This window comes from Myotis myotis, unplaced genomic scaffold (genome assembly GCF_014108235.1).
Source record: "Myotis myotis isolate mMyoMyo1 unplaced genomic scaffold, mMyoMyo1.p scaffold_m19_p_10, whole genome shotgun sequence".
Lineage (NCBI taxonomy): Eukaryota > Metazoa > Chordata > Mammalia > Chiroptera > Vespertilionidae > Myotis > Myotis myotis.
Window position 1 is genome coordinate 63,010,183 of NW_023416314.1, and position 19,376 is coordinate 63,029,558.

The following is a 19,376-nucleotide window of genomic DNA, read 5'->3' on the forward strand; positions in this document are numbered from 1 at the left end:
TTCAAGGAGATGAAATATTATATGAAGAAAGTTATATCCCAAAGATGCTCAACACCACGGCTTCACAATAGACATTTATTCCCCATAATATACAATGCAGCACATAATAGAGGAAGACAGCACTCAGGAATATAGCCATGAGGTAGCCTCTCATGGCTGGCTCTCCTGGACTTTTAAGGAATCCATTTCCAAAGGCCCTCTGTTCCTTAAGATGAAGAATGTGGTAAGGGTGCCGGAGCTTCAGGAGGCTGTCTGCCCAATCGTTGTGCCACTAGAAATTATCCAAGACAAAGGTTGTGCTGCTCCTTCACTTGTAAGCACTGTCCCCAAAATACGTGACAGAATGATGAAATTGCCAAAAACAAAACAAAAAAATCCAACAGCACACCCAGCAGCACCTATTACATTACTGTAGTTCATGGCTGGTTATCCATAGGATCCAGCTCCGTCTCCTTGAAAAAAATAACATGTCCAGCTCAATTAACCCAAAGCAACCTGGTAATGAAAGAACCATCTGTCTTATTTTTCAGTTTCTCTCTACACATACACACAGCTTTATTGTTACATGCGGAGGTGAGAGAAGGAGCTGTTGCTCTGAAAACCCTCTGATGAGAGGGCTGTAGGATACTTTCTTAGTCACAAAAATAAGATATGTATATTACTTAAAGAATCGAAATTTATATTTTGTATGTGTGTACTGATATACATAATCATTATAATTATGAAGATTATTTCCAGACAAGTCTTCAGTCTAAAAATATTCGACTCTGAAAGAAAATATGTGGTAATTCTAAGTCATATAAAAACCTTCAATATTGTTTTTTAAGATCCTCACCCATGGATATTTTTTCCATTGATTTCTAGAGAGAGATGGAGGGAGGGAGGAAAGGGTGATATATATATATAGAGAAACATGGACGTGAGAGTGAGAGAGGCATATCAATTGGTTGTCTCCTGCATGCAGGGCTAGGGAGGCTGGGGAACCTGCAACCAAGGTATGTGCCCTTGACCTGGAATCGAACCTGTGACCCATGACGCTCTAACCACTGAACCAAACTGGTCAGGGTGAAATTCTTCAATATTGAAACTTTATTTTAATAAAGAAAAATAAATTCCTAAGTATTTTCTTTAGAGGAAAGGGATATACAAAAATAAATAAAATATAACTAAAAGATGGTTGGATAAATGTTTACTTCATTCATTAAGCTCTATTAGCTACTCAACATAGTCACCTCAATGATCGAATCACAATGACAGTTATTCAGATGTTCTCTGGTTTGTTTTTATCATGTTTTATTGCATTCTTTTTATTAGTAATAATCAATGTGATCCTTTGTTCAAAAGAAGATTTGAGTACCTTTAGAAATAGATGCATCTCTCAATTCATAACTCTGTTAATTTAGAGACAAACTCCACAAAAACGAGCTTATTGAATCCACAAAAAACAGAAACTTAGTAGTAGTTAAGTAACTAAGTAGTAGTTAAGTAGTAGTAAACTAAGTAGTAAGATCACCAAAAGAAGATCATAAACTTCTTTGAAAGTTTCTTAATGCTATTTTTCAAATTATTTCTTTCAGCACACGACTTTATTAATTACTCCCCAAAGTCCGACATTGACACAGTGACCACCTTGCTTCCTTTTCCTGTCTTGCCCATAGAGTCAAATAATATAAATGTACTAATTTAAATGAAATAAGATGAACTGAAGTACTGAATATTGTATAGCACTTTAAATAATGAAAAGATCATCTGACCCTGACTGATGTGGCTCAGTTGGTTGAGCCAGTTGTCCAGTGCACTGAAAGGTCGCCAGTTCAATCCCAGTGCGTGTATAAGAGGCAACTGATCGATGTTTCTCTCTCACATCGATGTTTCTCTCTCTCTCTCCTTTCCTCTCTAAAATCAATTTTAAAAATCTATAAAAATAAATAAAAGTGGCAAAATATCCTTATTAAAAAATATCTCATCTGAATTATATAAAAATAATGTAAAAAGAAGAGTGTACGAATCTTCAGGGGAAAAAAAGACTATATTTAACTTTAAGATCAATTATCTCAAAACATACAATATTCTGCCATAATGGGCATAAATATTAAATGTACATCTCTCTATATAAAGTTTTTTAATGGAAAGTGACTGAAGGCTTTGAACTGTCAGAAAAAATATAACTATAACTCAAATAGCATTTTAGTAGATTCTTTAGAGGCTGTAATTCATAGTAACAAAATGCTCAGAAGTGGCCAAAGCCAACCATAAGTATACTGCATGTTTCCATGGTTTTTTAAGATTATGAATATCTGTTTGATGAAATTTTAAAGTGGAATAAATAAAACACATTTTATGTTGCTTTTACTCTTTAACTTGTAGCCTTATCTCTCAGGTCAGAGGGCACATTATTCAATTTCACTATATTTTGTGTAAAACCACTGTAGCGTTGAAGATGACTTTCAGTACAAATGTCATGGTACTTAAGGCTAAACTGGAATCTAGTTTTTCAGCTTTTTAATTAAAATAATAGTTTAAAACAGTCTGACAATATTATCTTTATTCTTTCCAGTTGAACAGTGACACAATTTTCACATCTTTTATTTAATCAAGCTTAGCAATCTTTCTATAGCTCTTTTATTTTCTAACACACCAAAACAATTTCAAGGAGAAAATACTTTGTTTTGTATTTAATGTCTGAAGGATAACCTTTCATTTCTTACTTCTCATTTATATATAATATATAAACTTTACTCATCAATTAATATTCCTTGCCCTATGGTCTGCTCCAAAGAAGGAAGACTGAAATAGGGTAAACCCACCAAAGAAGCCCTCTGAAGATTTAAGTTGATATAGGAGAATTTTGCTTATTCAAAAATACAAAAGTAAATCCTTCGAATCAAACCGGGATAAAAAGGGAAGATCAAAGTAAGTATTTCATAATATGTTATGCTGTAAAAGTGAAAATATTGACTTTTAATATGCTATAGAAGAGGAATACACAAACACTTGTTGCATGATAAAGGATGGATACCATACCACAAGTGCTGTATTCAAATGCTACATCATGTTATTGTTATTTTTCAGGCTATAATTAATAACTTCATGTTTGTATAAACACCTAGAAAAGATATGTTTAAAAGGTTTTCCTGTTCTTATTTCTTTGTTTTATTTTAATATAAAACCTCTACCAATACTACAGAACCTGTATTAAACTTATTTATCATATGTAAACACTATGTAATCTGGAAATAAATTTGTGAAATAGATTAAGTTATTTTTGTAATTCAGTCATTTAAAGAAGATATTAATATCCAATTTCAACCTTTTTTTGAGTCACATTTATATTGATAAAAGTACAATGCACATTATGTATCTGTCTGGGGGAGGGTGTATATTTTGTAACTTCCTTACCATTTCACTCACTTTCTTCTGTAAAGAATATTTAGAAACCTTGAAAACAAGTGGAAAATCTCATTAATTTTTTTAAAAATTAACTAGTTACAAATTCCTCCTGATAATAAAACTGAATGCTATGAAATGTGCCATTTACCTTCCATGCACTATTTATTTCCAGTGACTTTTTCCCCCCAAAATGTTATTTACCATAACTTTCTTCCTTTTAGCAAAGCAATACATTCATTTATTTATTCAGCACATATTATGGAGCACCTACTATATGCCAGGCACTTTTCTTGGATACAGCAGTGAACAAAACAAACTTCCTTTACTTAATAAGCTTTATGTCCAGTGGGGATAGTGATAGACAGACAAAATATAAGTAAGAAGTACAGAAGTTAAGAGAGTGACAACTACTATAAAGAAAAATAAGGCAAGAGGAATAGCAAGAGCAGTCTAGGTGAGTTTGTCATTTATTATTAGCTCTTCATTGAAGAAAATTTGATAAAAATCGATTGGGAATAGGAAAATTTGATAAAAATAGATTAGGAATAGGAAGAGGATAAACTTGTTTTAAACAAATCATCTCACAACCCAGAAATTGCAATCATTGATATTTTTATTCTAACATACTTGTTATGCATTTATACTTTAAAAGAGAGAGAGAAGGGAGAGGAATAATAATATATGTGCTACTTTGTACCCTATTTTTACCTAATATATAACAAACACCTTTTGTGACAAGTGAGCCTACAACATAACTTTTTAATGGCTACATAGTATTCCACATTTATATCATAGTTTATCACATCACTCTCATTTTTGTTTAGTTTATCTAGTTTACAGCTTTATGAAACTATTCTGAAATAAACATGCTTGAACCAAGAACTGTATAGTTATTCATTTTAGCAGGATAAATTCCAAGGAGCTGAATCCCTAAGTTTTGTTCATTTTTATAGACTTTTAACAATTTTACATAGTCCTCCAGAGTAGTTAACCAAGTTAAACCTCAATTAGCCATGTATGAGTGCTTATTTTCTTAAATCCTGCTCATATTTATTAATTTAAAAAAATACAATAATTACTTCATATTTCCTATGAAATAAATTTTTTAGCACACTGCCTTGAACAAGCTGATAATTGTAAACAGGAGACTTAATCCTGTATTTCTTGTTCCATCAACTTTAAAAAATATTTCTGTATATTGGATTCAACTTCACTTTACCACACTTTTTAATCAACAAGGTTAGTAACATTTAAGTTTTATTCTGTAGCCATAATTAAGTTTTCCATGCTTTATTTAAAGGTTAATTATACAAAAGATAAGCCAACAGTGTTTATGTTATGGCAATCAATATAAACATTGTTTAATGCAGAACCCCATAAGGGGCTAATACTACATTTCCTTCTCTACATACAGATTCAACATGCTACATGAAGGATAATTTTACTAGTGTCAGGACCTAACTACCTTCTCTCTTCTTATATTCCATCATCTGCTCAAAACCATCCCAAATTTTAATATGCTTTATGCCTTAATTATACAGTAATCTATTCTCCCTGGAGTTTTTAACCACTTCCTACTTTTGTGTTGTTGTTGAAGCAAGACAAAGGATTTTTTTACTACATCACTAATATCATCCAATCTGAGGCATGAAATCCATTCCCTTATTTTTACTGAAAACATTCTTCTTGGAACTCATTGACATTTTGTTGTACTTAATTTTTATTCACTTTGCTACATCAAAGCAACAAAGAAATCCAAAATAAAAACTGCCTAACATCTCAAATAGGGAGAATCTAAACAATGTTAAGACAACTGGATAAGAATCTAGAAAAATACAGACTTAGATTCATATCTCATACTCTGCTACAAAAATAAACTTCTAGTCATCAGAGATTAAATGTAAAATTTTAGTACATAGGAAGTAATAAAAGAAAATCTGGGTAAATCCCTTTATAACTTTGTAGTGGTAAAAGCCTTTCTAACCATTACAAAGCCTAAAAGTCATTAAAAATAATTAATAGCAAAAATTAAACAAAAATCAAAACACAAATGACAAACTGAAGAAACTATCTGGCCCAGCCCAGCATGGCTCAGCGGTTGAGTGCTGACCTAAGAACCAGGAGATCATGGTTCCATTCCCGGTCAGACTCCATCCCGTCGGGGGCGTGCAGGACGCAGCTGATCAATGATTCTCTCTCGTCATTGATGTTTCTATCCCTCTCTCCCTCTCCCTTCCTCTCTCTGAAATTGAAAGAAAAAAGTAACAATTTGAAGCTCAGAACACAGACAGCAAGGGCTAATTTGTGAGAAATGTAAAGAATTCATAGGAGTGATAGCAAGACTAGGAGGTCCCAGCACTTACACACACACACACACACACACACACACACACACACACACACACACATACACACACACTTTAACTACTACCTACAACTGAAAATATAGCCCTAGAGGAGCTATAGAGTACAATTAAGGAGCTGCAGCCCTGGCTTGTGTGGCTCAAAAATATTTTGAAACTCTGATACCAAAGCCAGACAAAGATACCACAAGACAAAAAAATTTTGACCAATATCCATGATGAACATACATGCAAAATTTTTCAATAAAATTCTAACAAACTGAATTCAACAGCATATTAAAAGGATAGTACACCATGACAAATGCAACTTATCCCTGTGCTACAAAGATAGTCCAACATAGCAAATCAAACGATGTGGTATTTATCACATTAACAGAATGACAAATAATCATGTTCATCTCAATAGATGCAGAAAAAGCCTTTGACAAAATTCATTATCTATTCATAATAAAATCTCTCAACAAAACAGTTATACAAGGAACTTATGTAAACACAAGGCCATCTATAAAAAGCCCACAGTAAAAATCATAATCAATTCAGTATAAGTCAAGGGTACCCATTCTTATCACTTCTATTCAGCACAGTACTAGAAGTCCTTGGCAGAGCAATTAGGCAAGGAAAAAAACAAACATCGAAATTAGAAGAAAAGAAATACTCTATTTAAAGATAACATGTTCATATATGTAGAAAATTCTAAAGACAACAAAAAATACACTGTTAAAACTAATAAATGAATTCATTAAAACTTCAGGTCACAACATCAACATACAAAAATCTGCCACATTTTTTTCTATCTACAAAAAACACACAAAATAACCGTAAAGGAAATAAAATTTTAAAAATTGAATTCACAATAGCAATAAAAAAATAACATACTTAGGAATAAATTTAACGAAAGTGGTAAAAGACTGATCACTGAGTATTATGAAACACAGATGAAGAAAATTTTAAGATACGGATAGATGGAAAGACATCCTGTGTACATGGATGCAAGAATTAATATTGTTAAAATAATCCTGGCTGGTTTCTCAGTGGTTAGAACATCAGCCCACAGACCAAAAAGGGTCTCAGGTTTGATTCCCAGTAAAGAACATGTACCCCTGTTCTGTTTATTCCCATCCCTGGTTGGCTGCAGGCAACCAATCAATGTGTCTCTCACATCGATGTTTCTCTCTCTCTCTTTCTTCCTCACTTCCTCCTTCCCTTCCACTCTCTCTAAAAACCAATGGAAAAAATATCCCCTAGTGAGGATTAAAAAAATATATATTGTTAAAATGTCCCTATTACCCAAAGTGATCTACAGATTCAATGTCAATCTCTACAGAAATAGAAGAAAACAATCCTAAGATTCATATTGCACCACTAAACACCCTGAACGGCTAAAGCAACTTTGAGCAAGATGAAAAAACTGACTTCAAAATATATTTCAAAATTGTGGTAATCAAAACAGTATGATAATGGCATAAAAACACATCTTGACCAATGGAACAGAATAGAGATTCCAGAAATAAATCCATGCATCTATTCCAACGGATCTTCAACAAGAGCGCCAAGATACATAGTGAGGAAAGGGCAGTCTTCAAAAAACGGTGTTGGATAGTTACATTCAGAAGACTGAAATTGGACCATTATCTCACACCATACACAAAATCTTGCATTATTACAAAAATCAACTAAAAATGTATTAAAGGCTTAAAAATAGGATCTCAAACAGTAAAACTACTAGAAGAAGAAAAAAAATGGGAAAAGAGCTTCTTGACATTAGTCTCTAGGGCCAGTGGTTCTCAACCTTCTGGCCCTTTAAATACAGTTCCTCATGTTGTGACCCAATCATAAAATTATTTTCATTGCTACTTCATAACTGTAATGTTGCTACTGTTATGAATCGTAATGTAAATATCTGATATGCAGGATGGTCTTAGGCGACTCCTGTGAAAGGGTTGTTCGACCGCCAAAGGAGTCGTGACCCACAGGTTGAGAACCGCTGGTCTAGGCCAACAAGGGCAAAAACAAACAGGCAAGTGGAATTGTATAAAACTAAAAAGCTTCTGCACAGCAAAGGAAATAATCATCAGAGTGAAAACACAACCTATAGAATGAGAGAAACATCTGCAAATATATCCAAAATATGTCAGGAATTCATATACTCACTAGCAAAACAAAACACAAATAATCTAATTCAAAAATGGACTGAGGACCTGAATAGACATGTCTCAAAATAAGACACATTGCCCTGACCAGTTTGGCTCAGTGGATAGAGCATCAGCCTGCGGACTGAAGGGTCCCAGGTTCGATTCCAGTCAAGGACATGTACTTTGATTGCGGGCACATCCCCAGTACAGGGTGTGCAGGAGGCAACTGATCGATGTTTCTCTCGCATCGATGTTTCTAACTCTCTGTCCCTCTCCCTTCCTCCATGTAAAAAAATCAATAAAATAATTTTTTAAAAAAAGAAGACACATACATGGCCAACAGGTATATGCAAATGTGCTCGACATCACTCATCATCAGGGGAATGTAAATCAAACCCACAATGAGGTATCACCTAACTCTTATTAGAATGGCTGTGATAAAAAAGATGAAGTTAATGAGGATGTGGAGAAAAACAGAACCCTTGTACTACCTTAATCAGACTAAAGGAAGAAAGTTTGTCATCTGCTTAAACAAGTTCACACTATGGTGTGAATTACCTGATTAAGGTAGTGACTTCCAGGATCCTTCCACTGTAAAAATGTATTTTGCTCTCTGTAGTTAATGTTATCTATAGGATGATATTTTGAAATCATGTGAATATCTTCCCTCCAATAATCTTTAATTTACTTTTTAATCTAATTTTAATGTTTGTATTCCCTATCAAAATGTAAGTGCACCAGGGCAGAGATTTTGTCCTTTTTAATCACTGCTGTATCCCCATTGCTTGGAAAAGTGCTCGGCACATAGACTATATATATATATACACACATATATACATACATATATATATATATATACATATATATATAAAATCATCATTAGTTGTACACCTCTGTATTCTCTGAGACTGTGAACAACTTAAAGGCAAATGTGATGTTTTCTTCATCTTTGTATTTACAGAAAATAACCAAATTATTTAGCAAGTAGTAATGACTCAATTAATGTTATTTAAAATTTTAGGAACCATGGGTGAATCTGTCATAGTATACACTCCTGACTTATTTTCCTTTAATACTTTAATCTGTAAAATATTAAAAACAATATATATCTAATTATATTACTATGAAAAATAATGAGTTATTTTAATATTTCTTTTTAAAATAAAAAATGAAGCAAAAATCTTTCTAATTTGAAATTCAAGGTTCTAAGATAAAAAGTACTAAATTATATATTATATATCATAGGTGATTTTTTTTATTAGCTTTGCATTGCTAGCTTACATGTTTAATGATATTTTACTGATACAATGCTAAAATGCCAAATTACTTTTTAAGCAATACTTATTACTTTACCTGTAATGCTTTTAATGTTTCTTTCAATCCTTCTATTTCTTTTTCTTTTATTTCTGTAGCAAGTTGATATTTTCCCTTTAAGTAAAAAACTATATTTCAGTATTTTCCTATGTAAATAATACTATTAATGTGGAAATATAAGAGCTTAAGAACCAAACTCTCCACTGCAAACGTAATACTTCACAGGCTTTACACTTGTATCCACACTACAACTTAAACTTCTAAAGACTTCAAAACATTGTAAAATTACAGTAAGTCATTTATGAGATTATAAATATCATGAAATGAAAAATCTTATAACAACTAATTTTATCAATACACCATTCTTGAGAACTTGTGAATACTGTATAATTAAGTACTTAATTCATATAGCTAGAATAAATATATTCTAATTAACAAAATACAGGTATGCTTGTCTTATAAATTTAAGGATATGGGAGAATTTTTAAAAGAAGGTCTTTAGCTAAAAATAACAAACCATAAATTATTAATATTATAAGTGATATGTTCACTGACATACTCAAAACATGTATTAACTATTAGATAGCTAGGAAAAATGTTTAATGCCAGATGAATTTCTAGGACTGTTTGGAGTTGTGTCCTCTTTTCCAGTTGGTTGGCACCCAGATGACAATCATTTTAATGTTTTTTAAAGAAGGTAATTGCATTAAAAAGCACTAAAAAATATTACACTTAATTGCAGTAGAGTGGAAATAGCATTAATTTGGGGGCTGAAGAGATCTGGGTTCTAGTCCCAACTTTACCACTTCAAAATGGGATACTAAACTTCAGAAAGTCTTGATAGGTCTCAATGTTCTCAACTGCAAAATAACAGTGGTCAAGTAACACGATTCCCTTGGGTCCTTTCTGTGTCTAACATTTTCAGCAATTAACAGTTTCCATTAGTGCATTACTAATGCTCCTTTCCATTATGGCAACAATTACTTAAATACATTTAACCATGCTTTAAATTGTTAAAAAATTAATTAATACCTTTTCTTCTTCCAAGGCACACATCTTCATTTGCAACTACAAACAATTATAAAGATTAAAACACAGGTAAGTAAACTGTTAACAGTGATTTACACAGTGAGATTATAGATATATTTTACATGATTATTGTTTGAACTTGATAAAATGTGAATATGCTTTTACAATGAATGAGAAAATAAATAATAAAACATGAATGGAAGGAAAAAGCCAGTCAACAAAGGAAATGAATTAGAGACAACAATCATTCTTGAAAGTTTAGTTTTGCCCTCCAGAAGTTTTTTCTTAAGTATTTCAGTAATTTGCTATCTACTCATAAATAATAACATAACATTTTCTAAGGGCACACTGTTATGAAATAAATACCATTTGTATTTGCATTGACAATATATCCTAAAAATTTAAAAAATGCATGTAACAGTATAATAAACAATGACTTTTTAAAACAGGAAAACTAAAGTAAACTTGCCAAAAAAAAAAAACTAGTTAAATATTCTAAGCACTGCAAGGATATTAGGCAAAGTTGTGTCTGAGCAACATCTTCACTGATACAGCTCCTATGGCAAAGGAAACTAAGGAGAAAATAAATAAATGAGACTATCCTATCTAATAAAAGAGAAACATGGTAATTAGCTTACATCCACTACTCTTCCCATTGGCTAATCAACGAGATATGCAAATTAACTGCCAGCCAAGACGGCGGCCGGCAGCCAAGCAGCTTGAAACTAACATGAGGCTTGCTTGCTTCAGTGACGGAGGACTCCAACGTTCCCCGCCTGCCTTGCCGGCTTCTGAGCTTGCAGTTTGAAACATTGTTACAAATATAGAAGCTAAACAAAACCCCAGAAACCTGCTTTCAGCCTGCCGGGATCTCAGAGCTGGAGTTGATACAGAGTTTCGATTATAGAACCCAAACAAACCAGATAACTGCTTTCAGCAGCAGAGGCCTCAGAGCTGGAGCCAGAGCTAAAGCTGGCCGAGAATAAAAAAAAAAAAAAGAAAAGAAGGAGCAGTTGGGAGCTTCAGTCACCCGCCAGCCTGAAAACAGCCCTCAGCCCCTCACCCAGACTGGCCAGGCACACCAGTGGGGACCCCCACCCTGAAGGGTGTGTGACCAGCTGCAAACAGCCATCATCCCCTCATCCAGGCTGGCCAGGCACCCCAGTGGGGACCCCCACCCTGATCCAGGACACCCTTCAGGGCAAACCAGCCAGCCCCCACCCGTGCACCAGGCCTCTATCTTATATAGTAATGGGGTAATATGCCTCCCAGCACCGGGATCAGCGGAGCCGCGAGGCCTCCCAGCACCGGGATCAGCGGAGCTGAGAGGCCTCCCGGCACCGGGATCAGTGTGACAGGGGGCAGCGCCCAAACCCCCAGATTGCCCTGCAGCTCTGTATGTGACAGGGGGCGGGGCCACAACCTCCCTATCTGCCCTGCTCTGTTCGTGACAGGGGAAGGCGCCCCAACCCCCTGATCAGCCCTACTCTGTGCCTGATAGGGGGGAGCTCCCCAACCCCTGATAGCCCTGCAGCTCTGTGTGTGACAGGGTGCGGCGCCCCAACCCCCACCTCCCCACGGGCCCTGCTCTGTGTGTGACGGGGTAGAGCCATAACCTCCCCATCGGCCCTGCCCTGAGTGTGAGAGTGGCGGCGCCCCAACCCCCTGATCGGCCCTGCTCTGTGGGTGATAGAGGGTGGCGCCCCAACCCCCTGATCCGCCCTGCTCTGTGCGTGACGGGGGGAGCTCCCCAATCCCCTGATGGGCCCTGCTCTGTGCGTGACAGGGTACGGAGCCCCAACCCCCCTGATGGGCCCTGCTCTGTGAGTGACAGGGGGCAGCGCCCCAACCGCCTGATTGGCCCTGCTCTGTGCGTGACATGGGGTGGCGCCGCAACCTCCCCATCAACCCTGCCTTGAGTGTGACAGGGGGCGGTGCCCCAACCCCCCAGTCGGCCCTACCCTGAGCATGACTGAGGGTGGCATCACAACCTCCCGATCCGCCCTGCTCTGTGCGTGACGGGGGGAGCTCCCCAATCCCCTGATGGGCCCTGCTCTGTGCGTGACAGGGTACGGAGCCCCAACCCCCCTGATGGGCCCTGCTCTGTGAGTGACAGGGGGCAGCGCCCCAACCGCCTGATTGGCCCTGCTCTGTGCGTGACATGGGGTGGCGCCGCAACCTCCCCATCAACCCTGCCTTGAGTGTGACAGGGGGCGGTGCCCCAACCCCCCAGTCGGCCCTACCCTGAGCATGACTGAGGGTGGCATCACAACCTCCCGATCCGCCCTGCTCTGTGCATGACAGGGGGTGGCGCCCCAACTCCCCAATTGGCCTTGCTCTGAGCCCGACCAGGGGCTGCACCTAGGGATTGGGCCTGCCCTCTGCTACTCGGGAGCAGGCCTAAGCCAGAAGGTCGTTATCTCCCGACGGATCCCAGACTGCGAGAGGGCACAGGCCGGACTGAGGGGCCCTCCCTCCCCCCCGAGTGCACAAATTTTTGTGCACCGGGCCTCTAGTATCAAAATAAAAAGCTGCTGCGCAGTTGAAGAAACCACCAATAAAACAATAAGAAAGCCCACTGCATGGGAGAACATATTTGCCAATGTTATCTACACTAATAAAAGACAAACATGCAAATTGATCGTACCTTCGCTACGCCTTAAGCCACGCCCACCAGCCAATCAGAGCGACTATATGCAAATTAACCCAACCAAGATGGCGGCCGGCAGCCATGGAGCTAGAGCAAACAGGAGGCTTAGATGGCCCAGTGATGAAGGAAGCCAAGCTTCCTGCCTGCTGCGGCCAGCTCTGAGCTCCACTCAAGGCAACAAAGGTTCAATTATAGAAGGTAAATAAACCCCAGATACCTGCTTTCAGATGGCCATGGCAATGGAGCTGGAGAGAGCAAGAGGCTTGGGTTGCCCCAGTGATGGAGGAAGCCAAGCTTCCCACCAGCTGAGGCCGGCTCTGAGCTCCACTCAAGGCAACAAAGTTTCAATTATAGGAGATAAATCCCAGAATAAAAAAATAAATAAATAAAGCAGAGGCTGGGAGCTTCCATCGCCTGGGAGCTTGGCCAGCCTGAAAACAGCCCTCAGCCCCTCACCCAGACTGGCCAGGCACCCCAGTGGGGACCCCTTACCCTAAAGGGGGTGTGGCCAGCCTGAAAACAGCCCTCAGCCCCTCACCCAGGCTGGCCAAACCTCCATGGGGTGAGGATCCCCACTGGGAGGGGGGCTTGACCAGCCTGCGAAGAGCCATCAGCCCCTCACCCAGGCTGGTCAGGCACCCCAGTGGGGATCCCCACCCTGAAGGGGTTGTAACCAGCTGCAAACAGCCATCAGCCCCTCACCCAGGCTGGCCAGGCACCCCAGCAGGACCCCCACCCTGATCCGGGACACCCTTCAGGGCAAACCAGGTAGCCCCCACCCATGCACTAGGCCTCTATCCTATATAATAAAAGGATATTATGCAAATTGACCCTAACAGCAGAACGACTAGGAATGACTGATCACTATGATACACACTGACCACCAGAGGGCAGATGCTCAATGCAGGAGCTGTCCCCTGGTGGTCAGGGCGCTCCCACAGGGGAGCTCTGTTCAGCCACAAGCCAGACTGATGGCTGCCAGCACAGCGGTGGTGGCGGGAGCCTCTCCCGCCTCCTCAGCAGCACTAAGGATGTCTGACTGCAGCTTAGGCCTACTCCCTGCTGGTAAGTGGACATCCCCCAAGGGCTGCCAGGCTGCCAGAGGGATGTCTGACTGCCAGCTTGGACCCGATCCCCCAGGGAGCGGGCCTAAGCCAGCAGGTGGACATCCTCCGAGGGGTCCCAGACTGCAAGAGGGCATAGGCCGGGCTGAGGGACCCCCCCGAGTGCACAAATTTTTGTGCACTGGGCCTCTAGTATCTAATAAGGGCATAACCTCCAAAATGTATAGGGAACTCATACATCTTAACAAAAAGAAGATAAACAATCCAATCAAAATATGAGCAAAGGACTTAGACACTTTTTGAAAGTGAACAACAGAAGGCCAAGAGACATATGAAAACATGCTGAAAGTCACTAATCATCTGAGAGATGCAAATCAAAACGACAATGAGATATCATCTCACATCTGTCAGAATGGCTATCATCAACAAATCAACAAATGACAAGTGATGGCGAGGATGCGGAGAAAAAGGAACCCTCATGCACTGCTGGTGGGAATGCAGACTGGTGCAACCAGTGTGGAAAACAGTATGAAGTTTCCTCAAAAAATTAAAAATGAAACTCCAGTTTGACCCAGTAATCCTACTTCTAGGAATATATTCCAAGAAACTAGAAACACTGCCGGGAGCCGGTCCATGCTTGCTGTTTCAAGGGACCTGGCATATATGGCATACTGTTCTTAATATGTTTGCTCACCTTCTTGGCACTATGTGTTTTAACCAAGGTCTCTGAGAAAGGTTGTTTCCCCAGGTAGGGATTTTCCCCTGAAGTTAGGGAGGGAATAAAACCTCTTAACTAAGTGCCAGGCGGGTAATTAATCACTTTAACTACGAACAATCGTGCTTAAGCTACATAATCTTTACTCCCTGGAATGAAGATAAGAAACGCCCTAACCTTTGTAATAGAGATTGATAGGATTGAATCAACTGGTATAAATACAGATGCAACAAGAACAGCAAGAGACAGAACTTAGAACACAGAACTTAGAACACAGAACTAAGAAGAAGACAGAACCAGGAGGCACAGAACCTACACAGAACGTTCTCTAGAGACAGAAGAACTTCACTGGAGAGAACATGGCAAAAGATCCTGGACAGAAACTGGCCTCAGAACCTAGAGACAGAACCTAGCGAGAGAACATGGCAAAAGATCCTGGACTGAACCTGACTACAGAAATTGGCAAGAGAACCTGACTAGAACCTGGTGACTGAACCTGGCTGGAGAACCTGGACAGAACCTGGCTGAAGAACCTAGCGAGGGAACATGGCTACAGAACCTGGCTGGAGAACCTGGAGAACCTAGCAAGAGAACATGGACACAGAACCTGGCTGGAGATCCAAAGCAGAACCTCTCTGGAGATCCAGACCAGAACCTGGCTGGAGATCCTGGCTAGGCTGCTGATCAACTGAATGCTGTCTCTGTGTTATTCCTTCTTCGCCAACTCCGTCTACGCCTTTGGGAACCCCTGGACCTGCTGGGGCTGGACTCCGGCAAAACACCAGTCAGAAAGGTCATATACATCCCTATGTTCATGGCAGCACAATTTACAATAGCTAAAATTTGGAAACAGCCTAATTGCCCATCAGCAGACGAGTGGATTAAAAAACAGTGGTACTTCTACACAATGGAATATTACACTGCTGTATAAAAGAACTCTTATCATTTGCAACAACATGGATGGGCATGGAGAGTATTATGCTAAGTGAAATAAGTCAGTTAGAGAAAGATAAATATCACATGATCTCACTCATTTGTGGAATATAATGAACATAAACTGATGAACAAAAATAGAGACAGAGAAGCATCAAACAGACTGTCAAACTTCAGAGGGAAGGCAGGGGAGGGTATGTGTGGAGGGGTAAGAGATCAACCAAAGGACTTGTATGCATGCATATAAGCACAACCAATGGACAGAGACAGTAGGGAAGTGAGAGAATGTGTTGGGGAGGAGGGAAGGGGTGGCTGGGGAGAGGTAAGGGGGGAAAAGGAGACATATGTAATACTATATGTAATCCTTTAAACAGTAAAGAATTTAAAAAAAAGAAATGAAATTTTTCTTTGGAATTTCTACATCTAATTTCCTATATGTCTTGTTACATTCTAGAATCCTTAAAAATAAATAAATAAATAAATAAATAAATAAAAAGAATCCCAAAGCACTCTCTCCTCTATTCTTGAGATACCTGGATATCCTTATCTAGCTCAAAGTCCCTTGTGATATCGGAAATAAACACTTGCTCTCTCTCCTAAAGAAGATTATGCTATATACATTTGGCTTCTGCTTCCTTACCCTTCAATTAAAACTCCCATAATTTTGATGAGGCCAATCTCAGACTAAAAAAAAGTTTATCATTTGCCTAAATAAATCTATGCTAAAGTATAAATTACCAATGACTTTAACCCACTAGTGATTTACAGTGTATAGGTTTATTTCTTTTTATACATTTGTTTTTCTAAACACACCTATATGGAGATGAAGACAAAAAGGGGGGGGAATGAATTTTTTAAAGTCATGTTGGAAAGGCTATAAGAAAAAACACTTCCAGAGGATATTTTTCAGGAACATATTTCTTACACTTATATTTTCTAACTAGGGACTGAAGAGAGAAATTTGAGGTTGTAAAGAAGAGCTATAGAATTCAAAATAACAAAAGAGTTGCTATTTGGTTCTTTAAAAATATTTTTCTTTTCCTTTTTTTCTATTTCTCTACTAGTCTTACTTAGTTGCTGGTGGTTAATATTTATGGAGGCTTCAGTGCATGATAATCACATCCCCTCATCTTTTACATCTCCCTATTTGCAGCTCTGCTTTTCATCAGTGATACAATTCTAGCTTGGGTAAAGAAGTAATGTTGAAAGGGTTAAGATCCTAGAATACTCTAATTAAACAGAGGAAGGGGAAAAGGGAGAGAAAAAGAACACCCACATCATTACCCTGATTTATTCAGAACAGATGAACACACATCTACAAGAAAATAGTTTTCCCAATTTCTCTCCATAACTAACTCATTCTACCACATTATACTCTTTATTATGTTATGATTCAAAATAACCTTATTAATTTCCTGCTTCCAATAATATGTTTTTGTATGTGTCTTCAGGGTGTATGGAGAGCAGCTTATAATATTCATAAAGAGGAGATGTTATATTTAATACTATAGTGTTAGTCTATCCATATGAAATTACCTGCTTTTTAAAAACTGCCATTGCTTCTTTGTGTTGCTTTGTTAATGTTTCCTTTTGATTCTGAAGAGTTTCCTATTTTAAAAAATGATAAAAAGTTAAGACATAAATTCTAGCAACTCTTTCAGTTTAAACTTTAATTGGCTTCACTATGTAAATAAAAGTTAAGTGTATTTGTTGCATATATAATTTCATGCTCTTGAAATGCAATTTTAAACCAATTTTATGTTTTTACTGTCGTGGAATCATCAAACAATTATTTTGCTTCCAGCTGCTTTTTTATGATAAAACTAGAGACCCGGTGCATGAATTTGTGCATGAGTGAAGTCCCAAGGCCTGGCCAGTGATCGGGACCAATCAGGGCTGGCTAGCCATGGGAGGTTGGCTGTGGGAGCGCACTAACCACCAGTGGGCAGCTCCTGAATTGAGCATCTGCTCCCTGGTGATCAGTGTGTGTCATAGCAACTGGTCACAAGGGTCATTAGGCTTTTATATATCTAGTAGAGGCCTGTTGCACAAAGAGATTCATGCAATAGGCCTTCCTTCCCCTGGCTGCTGGCACCGATTTTCCTCCAGCACCTGGGACCCAGGCCTTCGCTCCGGCCGCAGCGGAGAAGCCAAGCCTCTTTAGTCTTTAGTCGTCTTCAGTCTTTGTTTGGGCTGGAGCTTTCAGTCTTCGCTCCACGCCTACATATGCAAATTAACTGCCATCTTTGTTGGGTTAATTTGCATACTCATCCTGATTGGCTGGCGGGCATAGCAGAGTGATGCCAATTTGCATGTTTCCCTTTTATTCATATAGATAGATACATTACTTTATTAAAATTTAAACTCTAAACATAGCTTGCTGCAAAGCTTTCTTCAAGAAAATATCTTTCATCAAAAGTTATTAACATTCCTTGTACACAAGCAGACTGTAGTCTTAGAATTTCCAAATAAACCAATTTTATGACCTAGGCACAAATGTTCATATAGCAACATATGATTCTTTAAATGCAATGAAATTCTACTAAGTTTTTACAAAACCATAGCTATCACAGGGCATTTAAAATTTTTAATTTTATTTTTTGGTTAGTTTACATTCAATACTATTTTGTGTTACTTTCAGCTGTACAGCTTAGTGGTTACCAGGGGTGGGCAAACTTTTTGACTCGAGGGCCACAATGGGTTCTTAAACTGGTCCGATGGGCCGGAACAAAAGCATGGATGGAGTGTTTGTGTGAACTAATATAAATTCAAAGTAAACATCATTACATAAAAGGGTACGGTCTTTTTTTTTTTTTTTTTAGTTTTATTCATTTCAAATGGGCCGGATCTGGCCCGCGGGCCATAGTTTGCCCACGGCTGGGTTAGACAATCATATATTTTACAAAGTGTTCCCCTTACTATTTCCAGTACCCATTTGACACTGTACATAGTTATTACAATATTATTAACAATATTCCCTATGTTGTACTTTACATCCCTGTGACTATTTTGTAACGACCATTTTGTATTTTTTAATCCTTTTGCCTTTTTCTCCCAGCCCCCCAACTCCCCTCACCTCTGGCTACCATTAGTTTGTTCTCTGTATCTATGAGTCTGTTTCAATTTTGTTTGTTTATTCTGTCCTTTAGATTCCACTAAGTGAAATCATACTGTATTTGTCTTTCTCTGATTGGCTTATTTCACTTAGCATAATACTCTCTAGATCCATCCATGCTGTCACAAATGTTAAGATTTTATTCTTTTTATACCTAAATAACATTCCATTGTATATATGTACCACCACTTTTTTATCCACTCGTCTATTGATGGGCACTTGGGCTGCTTCCACAATCTGGCAATTATAAATAATGCTGCAATGAACATAAGGGTGCATGTATTCTTTCAACTTAGTGTTTTTGGTTTCTTTGGATACATACTCAGGAGTGAAACCACTGGATCATAAGGCAATTCCACATTTAATGTTTTGAGGAGCCTCCATACTGCTTACCACAGTGGCTGCACCAACCTGCATTCCCAACAACAGTGCGTGAGGGTTCCCTTTTCTCCACATCCTCACCAACACTTGTTTGTTGATTTACTGAGGATAGCCATTCTGACAGGTGTGAGGTGATACCTCATTGTGGTTTTAGTTTGCATTTTTCTGATGATTAGTAACATTGAGCATCTTTTCATATGTATCTTGGCCAACTGTTTGCCCACTTTGGAGAAGTGTCCGTTTGGGTCCTTTACCCATTTCTTAAATGGACTGTTTTTATGGTGTCAAGT

General features: G+C 38.5%; 1 protein-coding gene across 1 annotated transcript in view; it reads right to left on the reverse strand.

Annotated features, from left to right (window-relative positions):
• CCDC73 (coiled-coil domain containing 73) overlaps window positions 1-19,376 on the reverse strand; it is an 82,981-nt gene that overhangs the window by 32,636 nt on the left and 30,969 nt on the right. The window contains exons 4-7 of the mRNA XM_036326894.1: window positions 17,127-17,198; window positions 10,232-10,267; window positions 9,239-9,313; window positions 3,400-3,438 (exon numbers count right to left, since the gene is read on the reverse strand). Of these exons, the coding sequence (XP_036182787.1) occupies window positions 3,400-3,438; window positions 9,239-9,313; window positions 10,232-10,267; window positions 17,127-17,198 (222 nt within the window). The remainder of the gene's footprint in view (window positions 1-3,399; window positions 3,439-9,238; window positions 9,314-10,231; window positions 10,268-17,126; window positions 17,199-19,376) is intronic.